The following is a 19,325-nucleotide window of genomic DNA, read 5'->3' on the forward strand; positions in this document are numbered from 1 at the left end:
AGCTCTTTGATGATTCTAAGAAAGAAATTTTTATATTTTGTCCAGCTTTTTTAGCTGTAATCAGTAATGGCAAAGGTCCACATTACTTGGTCTGCCATTACAGAAAGAAGTTACTGTCACTTTTTATCCCTTTTTACCTACTTCATGTTTCTTCATAGTGCTTATTACTTCCTGACATTCACCTCACACCAACTATAAGATAGATTTAAAAATGTAAAAAGGGGCGCCTGGGTAGCTCAGTCGTTAAGCGTCTGCCTTCAGCTCAGGTCATGATCCCAGGGCCCTGGGATCGAGCCCCACATCGGGCTCCCTGCTCGGCGGGAAGCCTGCTTCTGCCTCTCCCACTCCCCCTGCTTGTGTTCCCTCTCTCGCTGTCTCTCTTCTCTCTGTCAAATAAATAAATAAAATCTTTAAAAAAAAAGAAAAAAAGAAAAAAGAAAAATGTAAAAAAGAAAACTCAAACTTTGGAAGTGCTTTATGATATTACACTATAAATATATTAAAGGCAAATGGCAGAGAAAAACATAAACAATTATGAAACGCAAAAGGTCAATATTCTTAAAATAGTATGAGCTCTTAGGTATAAATAAAATTTAAAAAAATGTTTTTCTATTTTCTAATTTTGTTTGCTTTTTCACTTTATTCAAGTCTCTGTTCATATTTCCTGTCCTTGGAAAAGCCTTCTTGATCATCAGTTTAAAATAGTCCCATTCCCATCTCTTTACCCTTATTTTTCTACTCTATTTTTCTGCATAGCATTTATCACTAGCTGCTTGTTCGCTATGGTTTTATCATCTCATCCTCTATCACTAATGTAAGCTGTGAGAGAAAAAGAGACTTTATTTTTATTCACTGCTGTATCCTCAGTGCATAGGATAGTATCTGCTCAATAAATATTTGTAAAATGAGTAAAATGAATGGATAAAGTTTTGTCTAAACACAAAATAATAAAAATAGTATTTATGGAGTGCCAAGCATTGTCCTAAATGCTTTACTTGTATTAACTCATATAATCCCCAATAATCCTGAGTTAGGTACTGTCATGAAACCCATTTTACAGATGAGCAAACCAGAGACGAAGAGAAATTATGAAGCTTGCCTAAGGTCACGCAGCTATTGAGTATACTGAAAAGGATTAACAATCTGGCCAAATACTTTCTGCACCAATCAAACTCATCTATTCCTTTTCATACTTAAAAACTCTTGAATATGAATGAGGCCAATTAAATAAAACCACTATCACGATTACCACCACCATTGACTAAGTTTTTACATATATACTAAAGACTGTACTCAGCATTTTACATATAATATCAAACTTAATCCTTACAACAGTCTTTTGAAATAGGTATTATCATCTTTCTTTTACAAAAGGAGTTAACTGGGGCTGAGGGAGGTTAAATCAGTTGCTTAAAGTCTAGCTTGACTTGGGGTTCAATTTTAAGTTTTAATCTAAAGCCTTCATTTCTAACTACTAGATTTAAAGGCTTGCAATAAAACTTTATGCTTCAAAAAGATAAAGAAGTACATTCCCTTAAAAAAAAAAAAAAAAAGCAAGCATTACATACTTCCATTTCAGACATATAATCTTCTGGTTTGTCCATAAATACTGCAGAGACTGGAACAGATGTGTTTTTGGACATCATGAATTTTAATGGAACTTCATGGAAGATTTGATTTCTCTCTCTCATTGTCATTTTCTTTTGGGGAAGTGGTGAATTAATATAAATTACTTTAACTGGTTTTGAACCTTAAAACAAAAACAGAAGAAAGAGGGTGATTAGTTTCTAGAAATTCTATTTCAAAACAAACAAACAAACAGGATGTAGGACAGAAAGATCACCAAACAAAGAAATATAGCATAGGAAAGTATAGCACATCTCATGTACTTGCCACCCTTGAATTTGTGATCTTCAATGTCCCTTACAGATATAAGGGCAAGAGAATTTGACTGGCAAGAAAAATATGTTTTCTTCCTAATAAATTTTAAAAAAGGTTTTCTGCTTTTTATTTCATATAATTTTTTTTTTAAGATTTTATTTATTTATTCATGAGAGATAGAGAGAGAGAGGCAGAGGCAGAGCGGGGAGCCCGATGAGGGACTCGATCCCAGGACCCCGGGATCATGACCTGAGCTGAAGGCAGACGCTTAACCGACTGAGCCACCCAGGCGTCCCTATTTCATGTAATTTTACTGTCATTATTACTCAGTTCTTATACAACTATGCTTTCAAAAAGTGATAAAACTCAACCACAGAGAATATACTATATTTAACTCTAATCTGTAGTTTTATTTCATTAGATACAGTTCTATATTTACTATAATTGTTGTATATAATAAAATGAATCTAGAAGGTATTAACTTACTGTCCAAAGAAAAACTATCCTATGCTTACAAGTATAGACCTATTTTAATTCTGAACTCCAATACCAGACAAGTAAATGTCTTGGAAACTCACTCATTTGAGGTTGTCTAATAAAGTATTACATTCTTTTCATTTCAATGAAAGACAGAGAACCTCATTATTTCATGTATTTTTGGCTACCCTAAACCATAACTATTTCTTTCTCACCACCCCCAATATGAATACAAGTTTTATAGATCTAATTACTCACGTATGAGTATGAACTCTTTAGTAGTATTATATATTTAAAGTTCTACTAAATGTAAATGTAAAATTCACATCCTTCTTAAATCAAAACCTAAGATTTTTTTATTTGACAAATGACCACCTATGTTTAGACAGCTGAAATAGAATTGTTCCAACTCCTCTTTTCAAAGTATTACTTGTTATGGCAAATCACAAACCTGCAACGGGTATTACTTGAATACACACAGGAATTTCCCACTGTTCCTTGTAGTTTGGTCCATGATTATTTAATAATGTAAACAATGATTGACTGGTTAGAGCTATCTGAGGGTGATATCTTGAAACAAGCTTCTCTGCATTTGGATCTTTACTAATATCCTGAAAAACAACATATAACTTGTTACTTCATTATATGTATTGGAAATTTCTTTGATGAAAAGAAGGGAGACATTCAAAAGGGGGACTTTATTTTTTTTTTTTTAAGATTTTATTTATTTGAGAGAGAGAGAAAACGAGAGAGCATGAGCTGGGGGAGAGGTAGACTCCCTGCAGAACAGGGAGCCCAATGCGGGGCTGGATCCCAGCACCCTGAGATCATGACCCAAGCTGAAGGCAGACTGACTAAGCCACCCAGGCGTCCCAAGAAGGGGACTTTAGAACAGGAAGATCATATGTACTTTATGAGGTACAGCAAATTACTTGGGAAAATCCAAAGTACTTTCTTACTTACATAATGCATAGCTGCAGCTGTTTTTTCTGGTGTCTCAGTGGTAGATATGTTATCTTTTGAGAGCTGCAACTTCACAGGCATTGAGGGAAATACAGTTTTCACATATTTTACACTGCCCTAAGTAAGAAAAAAGGGAATGTCTTATTGCAAATACCACATGTATTTTTCCCCTAAGTATCTTTCCATCATATGAAACTCTTAACTTAAAATTCTCCACTCTACTTTAGAGCCTTCTTAAAGCTATGATTCCCATGATTTTGCTTGACAACCTACATATATGTTTTTTTCAAAAACGGTCCAAGACAAGGGTGCCATGCCATTTTCTTTACCACTTTACATTCTAACCTCTCATTTTATGAGGTACACATATAACAGAAACTCTAAAATATCCTCTCTACACACACTTACTTCCAATGATTGTGAGTACAATCATTTAAAAGAAAAAAGGTTCTCTGCTTGTATTTTGGAACATTAAGAAAGATGAGAAATGAAGAAAAGAAAACCAAGAAATAAAGTTAGTAGTGACATTTAAAAAAAAAATCAAGCATTGGTATCCATAAAATAAAAAAAGACACATTTGCATTGCATATTTTAAAAGTTACATCTCATTATGTAATGTTCAAAACCTAAACATAAATATTGTCTATGTGAAATATAGGTGATGTTTCAGAGAAAAGTAAGTTTATACCTTCATTGGTAAGCCTTACCAATGCGAGAAGAGTTTTTTCTAACTTTAATCCCATCTCTATTCTGAATGGGAAGAATCCCATTAAGCTCGTGACTTCATGAAGAGTATAGAACTCTGGATACTTTTTCACTTGTTCAATACAAGCTCTTAAAATTTGCTAGGAAATAAAAATTAAGAGAAATTCATTTGTATCATAATTCCATAATAATACAACAAAAATAATTTAGTTCTATGTGACTATATAATTATTCATTATAAATATTAGCCTCGTTTCATTAATCAAACTTCTAATAATCCAAGCATAATGTATATTCCTTACTTAAGTTAATCTCTTATTTTCATAGTAATTCTTTTTTTTTTTTTTAAAGATTTTATTTATTTATTTGAGAGAGAGAGAGAGCACATGAGAGTGGGGGAGGGTCAGAGGGAGAAGCAGACTCCCTGCTGAGCAGGGAGCCCGATGCGGGACTCGATCCCGGGACTCCAGGATCATGACCTGAGCTGAAGGCAGTCGCTTAACCAACTGAGCCACCCAGGCGCCCCATAGTAATTCTTTTTAACCTAATTTCTTAAAAGATTGATATTTAATACTAAAATTAGCAATAGTATTAAAATTTAAAATTAAATAGAAAAGATGCATATTTTCTGTGCTATTTAAGAAACTGTCAAGGAAATAAAGCCACATGAAAATTTCAACACGTTTCCTTGCAATAAAGTTACATGACTAATTAGAAATAAATAAGTTTAATACACTAAAAAGATTCCAAAGCACAATGAATTAACAAAGTACTTATCTTACAAATCACTCTAATCTACAACCTAAAAAATAAGTAACAATGTTAAAACTAATTAAATGATGGAGTATTTAGTATTTGCTTCTCTCCAAACTTTTCAAAACACTAATAACTTACCAGGAAATCTAATCAAGAAGGAAATAAGATACACAGCTTTACTCAAGCAGAATATATGACATTGTGATAACATGTAAATAACTCAAAGATGCACAGTGGTTTTGGGTGGGAGTGGGGTTATAATTAAAAAACGTATGTATATCATCTTCTAAGAAACGTATTTTTCTTCTCCTGTCAATGAATCTAATCTGAAGCTTTTAGAATTTACTTTATATCACAAAAGTAAATTAGCAATAAGCGCATATCTTTGTAATCTTTATATTCTCTTTCCCTCATTTATAAAAGTTGTCAAGTTACAAATTAATAACTTTACTCCAGTCTCTTTTCATCTAATTTCATATCCTCTTCTCCCCTTCCTAAATCCTCACTTCCTGCTGTCTTTCACATTTTTCCCCCTCTATCCATTCTTTTCAATGCTAACTTTGGTATTTTATTCAAATATTACTTGCAACTAAGGCAGATGTAGATTAACATGGAAATGTTTTGTTTGTTTTTAAAAATCCCAGTCAACTGCAGTGAGATCTGCGTAGTATCTTTGCTCATTTATATTAGTTAACCTCTACCCCTAACATTCCCATCCTATAGCAGTCATTACAAGAACTTAAACATACACGCAAAAGAAAGCAATACATAAGAACTATATGACATACAGACTATTCTAGTTAGATATTTGCTCACACATCTTTCTTGATAAAACTCTGTTGGATGTTAGTGTTTCTTAGTTTCACTTAATTCAGTAATTAGGGAAAGAGAAAGTCACAGGAAAATCTAACAGTTTTACTCTTATATTCAGATACATTACTATATATTATTAGAGATATTTCATAACTGGTAGGTATTAAGCAACTAAAGGATCATTATTTGATATATTTAAAAGGTTTTTAACTAATAATTTGTCTTTGAAAAACAGCTATGAAGGTTAAGAGATTCTGGCTGTTTCCCATCACCCAACCACTGAATGTTATTTAATATTCAAAATATCTTGAAAACTAAACACACCAAAAGCACATGCATGTACTTAATACAGATATATCATTACAAAGAAAGGTGAAAATGACTCTGCTCCCTAGATTTTATTTTGGGCCAGAGGGGACAAATACAGTATCATTCATGTTTGAAACGTAAAAACATAATGGACACTACTTCTAGAAGTATAGCAGAGTAGGTATACTTTGAAGAGAGAGCACTTCTATCCAAATCCCACTAGATATTGGATAAATTACAACTAACAATTTTCATGCATTACTGGGCTTGGTAAAAAGCAAAAAGAATCTCAAGGACCATAAGTAAATAAATAAACCTCAGACACCTAGAGTGAGAAGAAACAGGAGCAGTGAGCAGAAAACCCATAAAAGATGAAGTATCTTGAGGTCAAATGCCTCCACCAGTGGGAAGATCAGGTAAGGAGCTGAACATGAGACTTACATTTAAGACTCACAAAACAGAGATCTGAACTGATATTTGTACACCCATGTTCAAAGCAGCATTATTCACAACTGCCAAAAGGCAGAAGTAACCAGAGTGTCCATCAATGGATGAATGGATAAGCAAAATGTCCAAATACATACAACAGAATATGTATTCAGCCTTAAAAAGGAAGGAAATTTAGAAACATGCTAGAACATGGGTGAATCTTGACGACATTACACTAAGTAAAATAAGTCACAAAAAGACAAATACCATAAATTCCACTTATATGGGGTTACCTAGAGAAGATTAAATTCAGAGACAGAAAGTAGAATGGTGGTTGCTACAAACTGGGAAGGATGGGAATTGAGAGTTATTGTTTAATGGATAAAATAAGAAATATGTATTTGGTCTTTGTCCTTGGTTCCTAACACAGGGCACTAATACCCTAGCAATTTCCTGAATGACAAGAATGAATGTCTTTTGTATGCTAATTAGATGACTCATGGCCCCTAGATAACTTCAGGATGGGGGATGGTTGCCAGAAAGACCAGGGCATGATTAGAGGGCTGGAGATTGATTTAATCACCAACAGCCAATAATTTAATCAACCATGCCTAGGAAACAAAGCCTCCATAAAAACCCCTAAACTATGGGGTTCAGAGAGCTCCAAGGTTGATGAACACATTGGTGCTGGGAGGGTGGTATGCCTGGAGAGGGCACAGAAGCTCTGTGCCCCTTCCCCCATTTCTTGCCCTATGCATCTCTCTCTTCCATTTGGCTGTTCCTGAGTTGTATCCTTTATAATAAACTAGAAATAGTAAGTAAAGTGTTCTCCTGAGTTCTGTAGCAAATTACTGAACCAGAGAAGGTCATGGGAACTCTAGGCCTACTGTCCAGAGAGTTGGAGAACTTGTTTTGGTGGATAGTGGTGAGAATAGCTGCCTTCCAGAGAGTTGGAGAACTGATTGGTGTGGGGAAAAAAACAAAACAAAACACGTATTTGGTATCAAAAATGTTGTTAGCAGAAACAGTTCAGAAATGGGTAGAGAGTCTCAGTTTTGCAAGGTGAAAAGAATTCTGGAGACTTGGCTATATAACAATATGAATGTACTTAATATTACTGAACTGCACACTTAAAGATAATGACAATAGTAAACTTTAAGTTATGTGTATTTTACCACAATTAAAAATAAATTCTAAAAAAGGGAAAGAAATTCTAACACATCCTACAACACAGTTGAACCTTGAAGAATACAATACGCTAAGTGAAATAAAAATCACAAAAGGACAAATACTCCACTTATGTGAGGTACCTAGAAAAGTCAAATTCATAGAGCTAGAAAGTAGAACGGTGGTTGCCAGGGACTGGGGAGAAGAGGGAATGATGAGTTATTATTTAATGGGTACAGAGTTTCAGCTTGGGAAGATGAGAAAGTTCTAGAGGTGGATGGTAGAATTATATTTACAACAGTATAAAAAGTATTTTATGCCATTCAACTGTCCCTAAAAACTTATGTTACGTATATTTTACCACAGTTAAAAGGGGGAGAGAGGGAGACAGGGCAGGGGATGGAATGGAAGATAGACTGAGGCCTAACCTAGGGAATATGGGAATCCCAGAAAGAGTTGAGAAAATGACGGAGAAGCAATAATAGAAAATGGCTGAGAATTTTCCAGAACTGATAAAGGATAGGAATATACAGATACAAGAAACATAATGAACCAAGTATGATTTAAACACACACACACTGTAGTCAAACTGTAAAATACCAAAAATAAAGATCAGTCAGAGAGAAAAGACAGATTCCCTAAAAGAAAGGACAAACAGATGACACACTTTTCTTTTCTTTTTTTTTTTTTTAAGATTTTTTATTTATTTGACAGAGAGAGAGACAGCAAGAGCAGGAACACAAGCAGGGGGAGTGGGAGAGGGAGAAGCAGGCTTCCTGCTGAGCAGGGAGCCCGATGTGGGACTCGATCCCAGAACCCTGGGATCATGACCTGAGCTGAAGGCAGACGCTTAACGACTGAGCCACCCAGGCGCCCCCAGATGACACACTTTTCAAAAACAGGAGCCAGAAAAAGTAGAATTATATCTTCAGACTGAGAAACAAAACAGTCAACTTAGAATTATGTATGGAGTAAAACTATCATATAAGAAGGAGAACAAAACAAAAATATTTTCAGATAAACCGAAAGATTGTTCATCACCCAGAGACAGTCATCAAAGGAACATCTAGAACACAAAGCATTTCAGGAACAATGAGGAGGATCTCAGAATGTATATTTGAGAAGACGAAATGGAAAGCCAAAAGTCGTCAGAATTTGTAGATAAATTAAAACATTGTTCATATAAAATAATAACATAGGTTTTAGAGACAGCATTAAACAACATCAGTCAAAATGCTCTATGGTCTCTGTAGATACATTGACTAATAGATAGAAACAGAATAGAACCAGGAAACTGACCCACACATCACTAATGACAAGGCAATTCAGTGAGGGAAAAAAATCACTGTAAAAATTCAAGGGTAACCATTAGGTGAACAGAAAAACAAAGAATAAATTCCAAATCAGTAAGGAGAGGAAAAGAAGGAGAAAAAAAGTCAATGCCCTCAAAAGAAGTAAAATTAGAAAGAACTTTAGAAAAAGACAAATGAAATCACAAACAAGTCCATGTATGTCAATTATCATAATGAATGTAAATAACTAGTCTTTCTAGTTAAAAGACAAGAGATGTCAGATTTTATTTAAAAAGAAAAGGAAGAAAGACAATACAGCTAAACACTATTTTAAAATATATCTGTAAAATACAAGTTCTACAGATGCAAAGAAATCCTATTGAAATCCCACCTAAATCTTCTGTAGAAATTGACAAGTGGATTCCAAAATTTACATGGAAATACAAAGGACTAAAAAGAACCAAAACAATTTTTAAAAAGAACAAAGTTGCAGGACTTCCCCCACATGGTTTCAAAACTTACAAGACCAGGTGGTAGTGGCATAAAGACAATTTTATAGATTAATGAAATAAAATAGAGTCAGGAAATTGACCCACACACATATCACTGGTGACAAGGCAATTCAATGAGGGAAAAAATAGCTTTTTCAACCAATAGTGCTAGGCAGAGTTTCTCAATATTGGCATTTTCCACATTTGGGACCAGATAATTCTTTGTGGTGGGGGGGTCATCCTATACACTGAAGGATATTTAGCAACATCCTTCACTCTACCCACCAGATGCCCTTCCCCAGTTGTGACAACCAAAAATGTCTCCAGACACTACCAAATGTCCTCTGGGAGGCAAAATGACTCTCAGGTGAGAATCACTATGCTTGCACTAGATATCCATATGAAAGAAGAATGAACTTTGATCCAAACCTCACATCTTGCACCATAAAAACTTGAAATGGACATTCACATTAAAGTTAAAACTATAAACCCTCCTGATCAGGGTTTCTCAACAGAAGCATTACAGACACTTTGGGCTGGATAATTCTTTGTTGTGGGAGATGACATGCGCATTGTAGGATGCTCAGTAGCATCCCTGGCCTCTAGTCAATAGACACCAGTAGCATTTGCCACTTGTGACAACCAAAATTGTCTCCAGACATTGCTAAAATCCATGGGGCAGGGGTGAAGAAGTAAAAGTGATCCCAGATGAGAACCAGTTGGGGTCAGCAAAGATTTCTATGATAGAACACATAAAAGCACCAACCAAAAACATTTTGAAAAATGAGACTTCATTGAAATTAAAATTCTGTTCTTTGAGAGACACTCTTTTTTTTTTTTTTTAAGATTTTATTTATTTATTTGAGAGAGAGAGAATGAGAGGGAGAGAGCACATGAGAGGGGGGGCGGTCAGAGGGAGAAGCAGGCCCCCTGCCGAGCAGGGAGCCCGACACGGGACTCGATCCAGGGACTCCGGGATCATGACCTGAGCCGAAGGCAGTCGCTTAACCAACTGAGCCACCCGGGTGCCCCTTGAGAGACACTCTTAAAAACATTAAAAAACATGTCACAAACTGGGGAAAACTACATATATAATAGACTTGCATTCAGAATATATAAAGAACTTTCAAGACTCAATAAAAATAAAAACCAATAAAATCAGCAAAGATTTTAAAACATCATCACTCATTAGGGAAATGCAAACTAGAACCATAATGAGATACCATTACACATCCAGGAGGCTGTTAAAATGTAAAAAGATTACCAGTATGAACTGGTGCAGCCACTCTGGAAAACAATATGGAGGTTCCTCAAAAAGTTAAAAATAGAACTACCCTAGGATCCAGCAATTACATACTAGGTATTTACCCACAGGATACAAAAAATATATTGGAAGGGGTATATGTGCCCTGTTGTTTACAGCAGCATTATCAACAAGAGCCAAACAACAGAAAGAGCCCAAGTGTCCATCGACTGATGAATGGATAAAGAAGATGTGGTATATATAAATATATATATAAAATACATATATAAGTATATATACACACATACGTATATATACACACATATATGTAACATACATAATACACACATAACGGAATACTACTCAGCCATCAAAAAGAATGAAATCTTGACATTTGCAACAATGCAGATGGAGCTGGAGTGTATTATGCTAAGTGAAATAAGTCAGTCAGAGAAAGACAAATACCACATGACTTCACTTATAAGTGGAATTTAAGAAACAAAACAGGTAAACATAAGGGAAGGAACGAGGCGCCTGGGTGGCTCAGTCATTAAGCGTCTGCCTTCGGCTCAGGTCGTGATCCCAGGGTCCTGGGATCGAGCCCCACGTCGGGCTCCCTGCTCGGCGGGAAGCCTGCTTCTCCCTCTCCCTCTCCCTCTCCCACTCCCCCTGCTTGTGTTCCGTCTCTCACTGTGTCTCTCTCTGTCAAATAAATAAATAATAAAAATAAATAAATAAACATAAGGGAAGGGGAAAAAAAGAGAGAGAGAGGGAAACAAGCCATGAGAGACTATTAATGATAGAAAACAAACTGAGGGTTGATGGAAGGAGGTGGGTGGGAGATGGGCTAAATGTGTGATGGATATTAAGGAGGGAACTTGTAATGATGAGCACTGGGTGTTATATGTAAGTGATGAATCACTAAATTCTACTCCTGAAACCAGTACTATACTCTATGTTAACTAACAAGAAAATAAATAAAAATTTGAAAAAGAAAAAAAAAGAATTGCATGGGTGCGACTAAGGTCATCAACAGGAAGGAACATGAAACCTGAGGTCAAAACTTTACTTTTCTAAAAAAAAAAGATCACCAATACTAAGTGTTAGCAAAAGTACAGGGCAACTAGAACTTTTAAACATTTGTGATGAGTGTAAAATGGTACATCCATTATGACAAAGTTTGGCAGTTTCTAACAACATTTAACTACACTTGCCATATGATCTGGAAATTCTACCCCTTGTTCTTTACCCAAGAAGAATGAAAACATATGTTCCCAAAAAACCTCATATAAGAATGCTCACAGTAGCTTTATTCATAATTGCCCCAAACTGGAAATAACACAAATGTCCATCAACAGCTGAACTGATAAACCAATTTTGGTGTATACAATAAAACAAAAAGGAATAAAAAGGAACACATTATGCATATTTGTGTCAATGTGGATGAATCTCAAAAAAAAATGCTGAAAGAAAGAAGCCAGACATAAGAATACATTGTGTGTGACTCAGTTTTTATGAAACTCTAGAAAAGGCAAATCTAATCCATGGAAACAGAAAGCATACTGGTGGTTTCCTAGGCCACGGATAGAAAGAGGCATAGAGATCTTTTAAGTGTGATGGAAACATACCCTATCATGATTGTGGTCATGGTTACACAGGTATACGCATTTGTGAAAACTCAGTGACATGCACTTAAAATGGATCATTATATGTAAATTATATATACTTCAGTAAAATTGATTTAGAATTAAATATGGTAAAAAGGAAGAGCTTATTTAGTATGTAATAATTAATGCTCTAACATAGATAAAGTACAACCTTTTTTAAAAAAAAAAAGTAGGGGAGGGGTGCTAGGTGGCTCTGTTGGTTAAGCATCTGCCTTCGGCTCAGGTCATGATTCCAGGGTCCTGGAATCAAGCCCCACATCGGGCTCCCTGCTCAGCAGGGAGTCTGCTTCTCCCTCTCCCTCTGCCCCTCCTGCTCGTGCTCTCTAATAAGTGGATAAAATCTTAAAAACAAAAAAAAAAGTAGGGGAGAATAGGGAGAACATACAAAAAATTTTTCCAAACTGTTTTCAGTATCCCATTGATTGATAGTACTGTTATTCTAAGGTTGTTGTGAGTATAATGTGGTATAAAGTAAATGAGATACATGTGGTATTTTTTTCTTTAAATAACTATTTCCTAGCTCCATCTACTGAAATATTCTCAGAAACAATGACCAATCCAGGAGCAATGAGCATCCCCAGTACACAGACTGTAGACTTGAAATAAAACTTGCCATTGAAAGAAACAAGGGCTCTGGAGAATTGCTGATTCCAGGGTTGAGACAGGAAATGAACAAAACAAGCCTCAAAGACTACCACAGTGACTCAAAAAGACTCAAAAGCCAGTATGAAGAGCAGTCACTGGCTAAAGCTGGTATTATATGAGCTTCAAAAAGAGTAATTACAGTGGACTAAAACCCATAATACTTTTAAAAAAGAAAACATTGACCAACATTGGAGAAGAAGGAATCAATTTTTTCAAAACTGGCATATAAAGGGAAAGAATCTAGCAGTTTTTTCTGCTACAAGAATCAGGAAACCACATAGATGAGGGAAAACATATCTTAATAAAATTATTCCAACTAATAAATACAAATAAATGATGCAACTAGAATCCTATGATTTTATAAACCCCAGTGAATGACTAGATCTAGGCATTGAACACGAACAGCTGCAACCACCACAAAAAAGAAACAACCAGACATATGTGCCACCTGATTAAAGAATACAACATCTATGTGTTGGATCCATTTGGCCAAGACTAATTCTGATCAAGCTTCCAGATCCCATCGACAATTTGTAAGAAATACAGAGAAAAGAGGAACATGTTGAAATGTCACTGTGAATAAGCACTCATCAAAATCTAGACCATAGGAAACTTTACAGGTCAAATGACCCAAGTTCTTGAAAAGATAAAGTTTAAGGAAAAGAAAGGAATGAGGGGAAATTTGTAGATTAAAAGTGACCATTTTATCAAATAAAAGAAAAAATTTCCAACATACATAACCCAATAAAATTTGTATATTTCAAATATACAAAGAACTCCCACATATCAACAACAAAAAATCCAGTAGAATATAGGGCAAAACTTGAACAGCTGATTCATAAGAAATAACCAATCAGCATATGAAAAGATGCAAAGTCTTATTACATATATAATACCATATCCTCTAGATTGGCTAAAACTGAAATGACTACCATGTATGTATTAACTTGAGGATATGGACCAACAAAACTCTCAAAGGTAGACTGTACAGTGGCATAACCCTTTGGAAAACAGTTAGACATTATTTACTAAAGTTAAAGATATGTGTATACTCTATGACTCAACAATTCCATTCCTGGGTATATACCCAGTAGAAATGTGTGCACATGTGCACCAAGAGACATGTATGAGAATTTTCATAGGAACACTGCTTAGAATAGCTCCAAACAGGAAACAACTCAAACTGTGATCAATAGAATTGTAGTTTATTTATGTAATGTAATAATGGACAGAAAAGAAAATGAATGAACTACAACTACACACATACATGCAGATGAATCTCACCCAAACATAATGAGTGAAGGAAGAATTCTGTTCACATAAAACTCAAAAACAGGCAAAAGTGAGCTCGAAGAATTACCAAAAAAAGTGCATGAAAATTATCAACACCAAACTGTGACAGTGATTACTTCTTCAAGAAGGGAGAATGTTATTATTAGGAGGGATATACAGGGAGCTTCTGGGTTACTGGTAATGTTTTATTTCTTGACTTGTAAGAGACTTACATAGGTGTTCACTATATAATTATTTGTTAAGCTGTATATATTTGTTCTATATACTTCTCTGTAAGTATACTGCACTTCATAATATAAAATTAAAATTTTAAAACACTAAAAAATCAGAAAAATATCAGTGAACCTTTAGGGTGGAGAGGTAAAATGTAAATCAGACAAAATATATTGCCAAGTCAATGTGACTAAAAAACAAGACTTAATGCTGATTAGCTATCACACTCCCTATCAAATAATGTACTTTGTTAATAAACACTTTTATATTCAATAAATAATTACAATGAGCACTTAAGAATTTAATGTTTGTCTGGCATTACTTAGTCATTGGGAGCACAGCAGTGCACAAAAAAGCATTTATGGGGGCACCTGGGTGGCTCAGTCATTGGGTGTCTGCCTTCGGCTCAGGTCATGATCCCGGCGTCCTGGGATCGAGGCCTGCATCGGGCTCCCTGCTCTGCGGGAGGCCTGCTTCTCCCTCTCCCACTCCCCCTGCTTGTGTTCCCTCTCTCGCTGTGTCTCTCTCTGTCAAATAAATAAAATATTAAAAAAAAAAAAAGCACTTATGTATAGGTGTTGTGGGGAAAGACAATAAAAAAGAATAAAACATGGTAAAGGGAACCCTGAAAGTGATGTTATTTGTTACAGGGTAATTAGGGATATCCTTATTGATAGTTGGCATCTGAACAGTGAGAGACTTAAATCAAGGAACTAATCCATGCACTTATCTGGGGAACAGCTTGCCAGAAAGATGGGAAGAACCTAAGTCCTTAAAGCAGGACCATGCTTGGAGTATTCAAGTAACACAAAGAGGCCAGTAGACTGGAGGAGAACTGAGAGGGAGCTATGTAGAAGATGAAGCAGGCTGGGCTTGGGGGGCGGTGGTTGAGGGAGGGTGATCATGTAGGGCATTGTACAACTTTGTAAATACCCTCTTTTTTTTTTTTTGCCCTCTCTGAGTGAACTGAGAAATCATTTTAAACCAGTGACATGAGGGGATATGACTTACGTTTTACAACCATCATTCTGGTCCCTTCAAAGGCACTATTAAAATAGGAACAGCTACAATTCCTTTTCCATATGGAAAAATAGGACACTTGGTTTGAGTATACCATATGTAGATTCAGAGAAAATAAAAATGCAATTCTTCCATTTGTTTAGAAGAATCATTCTTCTGGTTCATATTAACACCAAAATTTCACCTTAAAATGTGTTTAAAAAATGGTAAAATTAATATCCTCTGCTGCCCCTAAATTATAGGGACCAGTTGTTTTGTTTTATTTTGAATTGTGGTAAAATACACACGAAACTTACTATCTTAACCATTTTATATGTAGAGTTCAGTAGTGTCAAGCGGATCACACTGCTATATAGAATGATTAGTTTTAAAGACTTCAAAAAAATTCATACTGATATTGGTGTTTGTAGATAAAACTCTAATACAATAATACATTTTAATAGTTACCATTTAAGTAGTGTATTTTGAATTTCTCCTAAGCCTACTGAATGATGGTAGGGTACAAAGTATAGTGGTTTACATGCTTTGCTAATACATTTGCATGAATGATCTAAGTATCAAAAAATGAACTCACAGTTGAAATTCTTCCATTTGGTAGCTGGTTACCATGAAGATAACAAATACAAATTTATATGACTAAGTACTAAATGACCATTCAGATTTTTAAGGACCAAGGTAACTCCTTAAACACCCATTCTCTCACAAGGAACATCAGTGCATCAGATCAAACCATCCATGTGAATAAAATATAATTCAAATTTGGTAGTTGGATCAGTAGAATAAAAAAAACAAATATGAGTATTCTACTAGTGTATATGATTTTGAGGTGCTAGTATTTTCATTATTAAAATACATGCTGAATAAAAGACCTACACACAATTTGGTCTCTAAATTGATAATACTGATATCTTTATATGATTGTGGCAGGATCATCACACATTTTAAATGCTGTTACTGCCTATTACTTGCCAGTTTAAATAAATGATTTTTTTTTTTTTTTACCTCCGTGAAGAGACGAGCATCATCAGAAAGCATGTTATAATCCTGTGCACATTTCTTTGCAGAATTCTGCAAAAACTTTAGGAATTCAGTAACTTCTTCATTCACATGTTTTTTCATATCCTGATTTTTAAAAAAGTAGACATGTCATGGAATAAGCTTGATTAAAAACAATCACTTCTCAATCACTGTTCTAATAATTTGGACTTAAAGACTAATTAAAGTCTCTATCCAAAGCAGAAATCAGAGAAAGAGTAAATACTGTTATATAATAATGACAAACTTATTAAAAACTCCAAAATGTATATAAATCTTGAATCACTATGTGGAACACCTGAAACTAATACAATATTGCCTATCGACTACACTTCAATTTAAAAAAAAAAACCTAACTCTGTAAAAAGAGCAAATGACTAATATCACACTACCTATTTAGGAATTAATAAGCTTTTCCACAAAATGCTCTTAATTAACATAAAAGACAAACATTCAAATGGAAAAATGTGCAAACAACATGAATAGGCAAGTTACAAAAGAAATAGAAATGGCTTATGAACACATGGAAATGGCTTATTTTCATTAGTAAACACTGTAAATTAATATAAAACAAGGCATCACCATTTTTTCCATATCAAATTAGAGGCAAAAAGGTAATATCCAGGGTTAGTAAAGTTTTTTTGTTTTTTGTTTTTTTTTTAAAGAAAACTTCCATGCAATAGTGGTACAAACTGGCTTAAACTTTGTGCATAACAATTTTCCCATGTGTAAATGCAGATCTAAGCCTCAAAAAATATGTATAGTTTTTGATCTGGCCATTTTATTTTTAAGAATTTATCTTAAGGAAACAATTATAGATATGAACAAAGAGTTTGCAACCAAGATGTTCAACACAGCATCATTTATATAATTGAGAACTTGAAACTACTAATTAATCAAACAAAAACTTAAAATTGGTTCAGTGAGCAATGTAAAATTGTTCTGCTAGTACTTACGATGAACTGGAGTGAAATATGCTCAGAACCAGAGCAAAATGCCTGAACTATAATAGAACCAACAAAAGAATGAAAGCACCAATGCTCTGTCAATTAAACTCCTTAAATTTTCCATTTTTGTTAATACAACTGCACCCAGAAACATAAAAGCAAAGTTAAAATACTTCCTAACTTTTAAATACTGTTTACTGAAGCTGAAGAATAGAATACATACCAAGTACTGCAAGTAGTCATTTTTATTTATTCCAACAGCTTTGGAATTTGCAGGAATTTTTGCGTATTTAACCAACAAGTCCACATAACTCCTCTGCTCTCTCTGTGAGAAACGAGAGAAACGAGGATAAGGAACTCTTGGTTTTGGAAGAAGAACCATTCCAACTGTGGTTTTAACTTTTTCCTTTGCTTGAGTTGCTGAACTAACTGCCGGCTCATTTTCTACAGAACTTGCTGATGCATTCAAATTTTCTCCTATACGTCTGGAAAAAAAAAATACAATTTAGAAATATGTGCTTTTCACATGAAGATTACTATCATGGAACTTCATGATTCTCAATCACCAGGGAGAATATAGCATGATTAACATAGTAAATTCTGGATTATTATCTAACTCTGCCACCTGCATTTTGATGTTTAGCCATTTGGTGTAAATTAAGTATTCTGCAGGATAGGATCATACTACAAGTTTACCTTCAATTATCTGACAGAGAGGAAGAGGCAAAATCCTGAGACAAGTTATTCAATTTGGAACTTTTCCCCCTTTATTCAACAGAGGAAAACTGCTCTTGCCATTATAGATGCAAGTATTTCATGTTCACCTTTATTACAATGCAAGTTGTTTTCAAAAGCTTAAGTTCTTCAGTAAGATGTATTAGTTAATATGGTGAACAAAAGCCACTGAAAGCAGGATATGCTTAGGTCACAGGTTCACAAATTGAGATTCTATATTTTCTAGTTTCCTTTAATTATCTCAAGATTTAAAAAGAAAATTCGAACACTGTGTGCCATATTTTATGGAAGCAATAGTGGTTTTAGAAAAGTTGAACAATCCTCTATCACTCATACATGGCTCAGTCCATGGAAATGTCTTTATGCTTTGAATGAATGCAAAAGAGAAAATGTGGCATATCTACAAAGAAATGCACTAGAGGAGAAAGTAGTAACTAGAGAACCTGTTACCATATTTATGAAAAGATATCCCCAATTTCTTAAAAAAAAAAAAAAAATCACCTTTCTGCAATAGTGAGGTACATGAATACAAAGTTCTTATCTTGTTCATAATTTGTCACTATTCCTAGTATTCAATTGTAGTAATCTACATTTTTAATAAGAGTTTTAAGTACACAAATACATACATACACACACAACTACACTTCCTTAGCCTCCACAATTCTAATTTCCACCACAGTAACTGTTCCCTATGATTTAGTTCCAAATTAAACAACAGTAACATAAGAGAAGGGAAACTAATGAGAAGGATGGAGGTCTGCTGATTCATTCTTCATCCCCCATTCATTAATATTTACTAAGTGACTACCATGTGTCAGCCTTGTGCTGGACATGGGAACAATACAGTCTCTACTCTCTAAAACTTTACAATCAAGTGGATCAGACAAATAAATGGGGAAGAAAGATAAGTAAATATGTATATATGTATATCAATAGAGTGTAACTATGGAGATCTCAGGTTTCCAAACTGAACTTACTGAATAGGTGACCAAGAATCCTAAGGATAACATGATCAGGGATTAAGAGAGTGAAGAGAAGCGGGGCGGGGCGGGGGTGGGGGGGCATGGCTGGGTGGCTCAGTTGGCTAAGTGTCTGCGTTCTGCTCAGGTCATGATCTCAGGGTCCTTAGATGGAGTCCCGCATCAGGCTCCTTGCTCAGCTCAGCGGGGAGCCTGCTTTTCCCTCTGCCCCTGCCTGCTGTTCCCCCTGCTTGTGCTCTCTGTCAAATAAATAAAACCTAAAAA

At 34.9% G+C, this 19,325-nt stretch overlaps 1 protein-coding gene across 1 annotated transcript in view; it reads right to left on the reverse strand.

Moving 5' to 3' along the window:
* Positions 1-19,325, reverse strand: part of ICE2 (interactor of little elongation complex ELL subunit 2) — a 66,166-nt gene that overhangs the window by 38,629 nt on the left and 8,212 nt on the right. The window contains exons 4-9 of the mRNA XM_021693880.1: positions 17,570-17,831; positions 16,367-16,486; positions 4,029-4,166; positions 3,322-3,438; positions 2,810-2,969; positions 1,569-1,750 (exon numbers count right to left, since the gene is read on the reverse strand). Coding sequence (XP_021549555.1) covers positions 1,569-1,750; positions 2,810-2,969; positions 3,322-3,438; positions 4,029-4,166; positions 16,367-16,486; positions 17,570-17,831 — 979 coding nt within the window. The remainder of the gene's footprint in view (positions 1-1,568; positions 1,751-2,809; positions 2,970-3,321; positions 3,439-4,028; positions 4,167-16,366; positions 16,487-17,569; positions 17,832-19,325) is intronic.

Source organism: Neomonachus schauinslandi, chromosome 9, assembly GCF_002201575.2.
Source record: "Neomonachus schauinslandi chromosome 9, ASM220157v2, whole genome shotgun sequence".
NCBI lineage: Eukaryota > Metazoa > Chordata > Mammalia > Carnivora > Phocidae > Neomonachus > Neomonachus schauinslandi.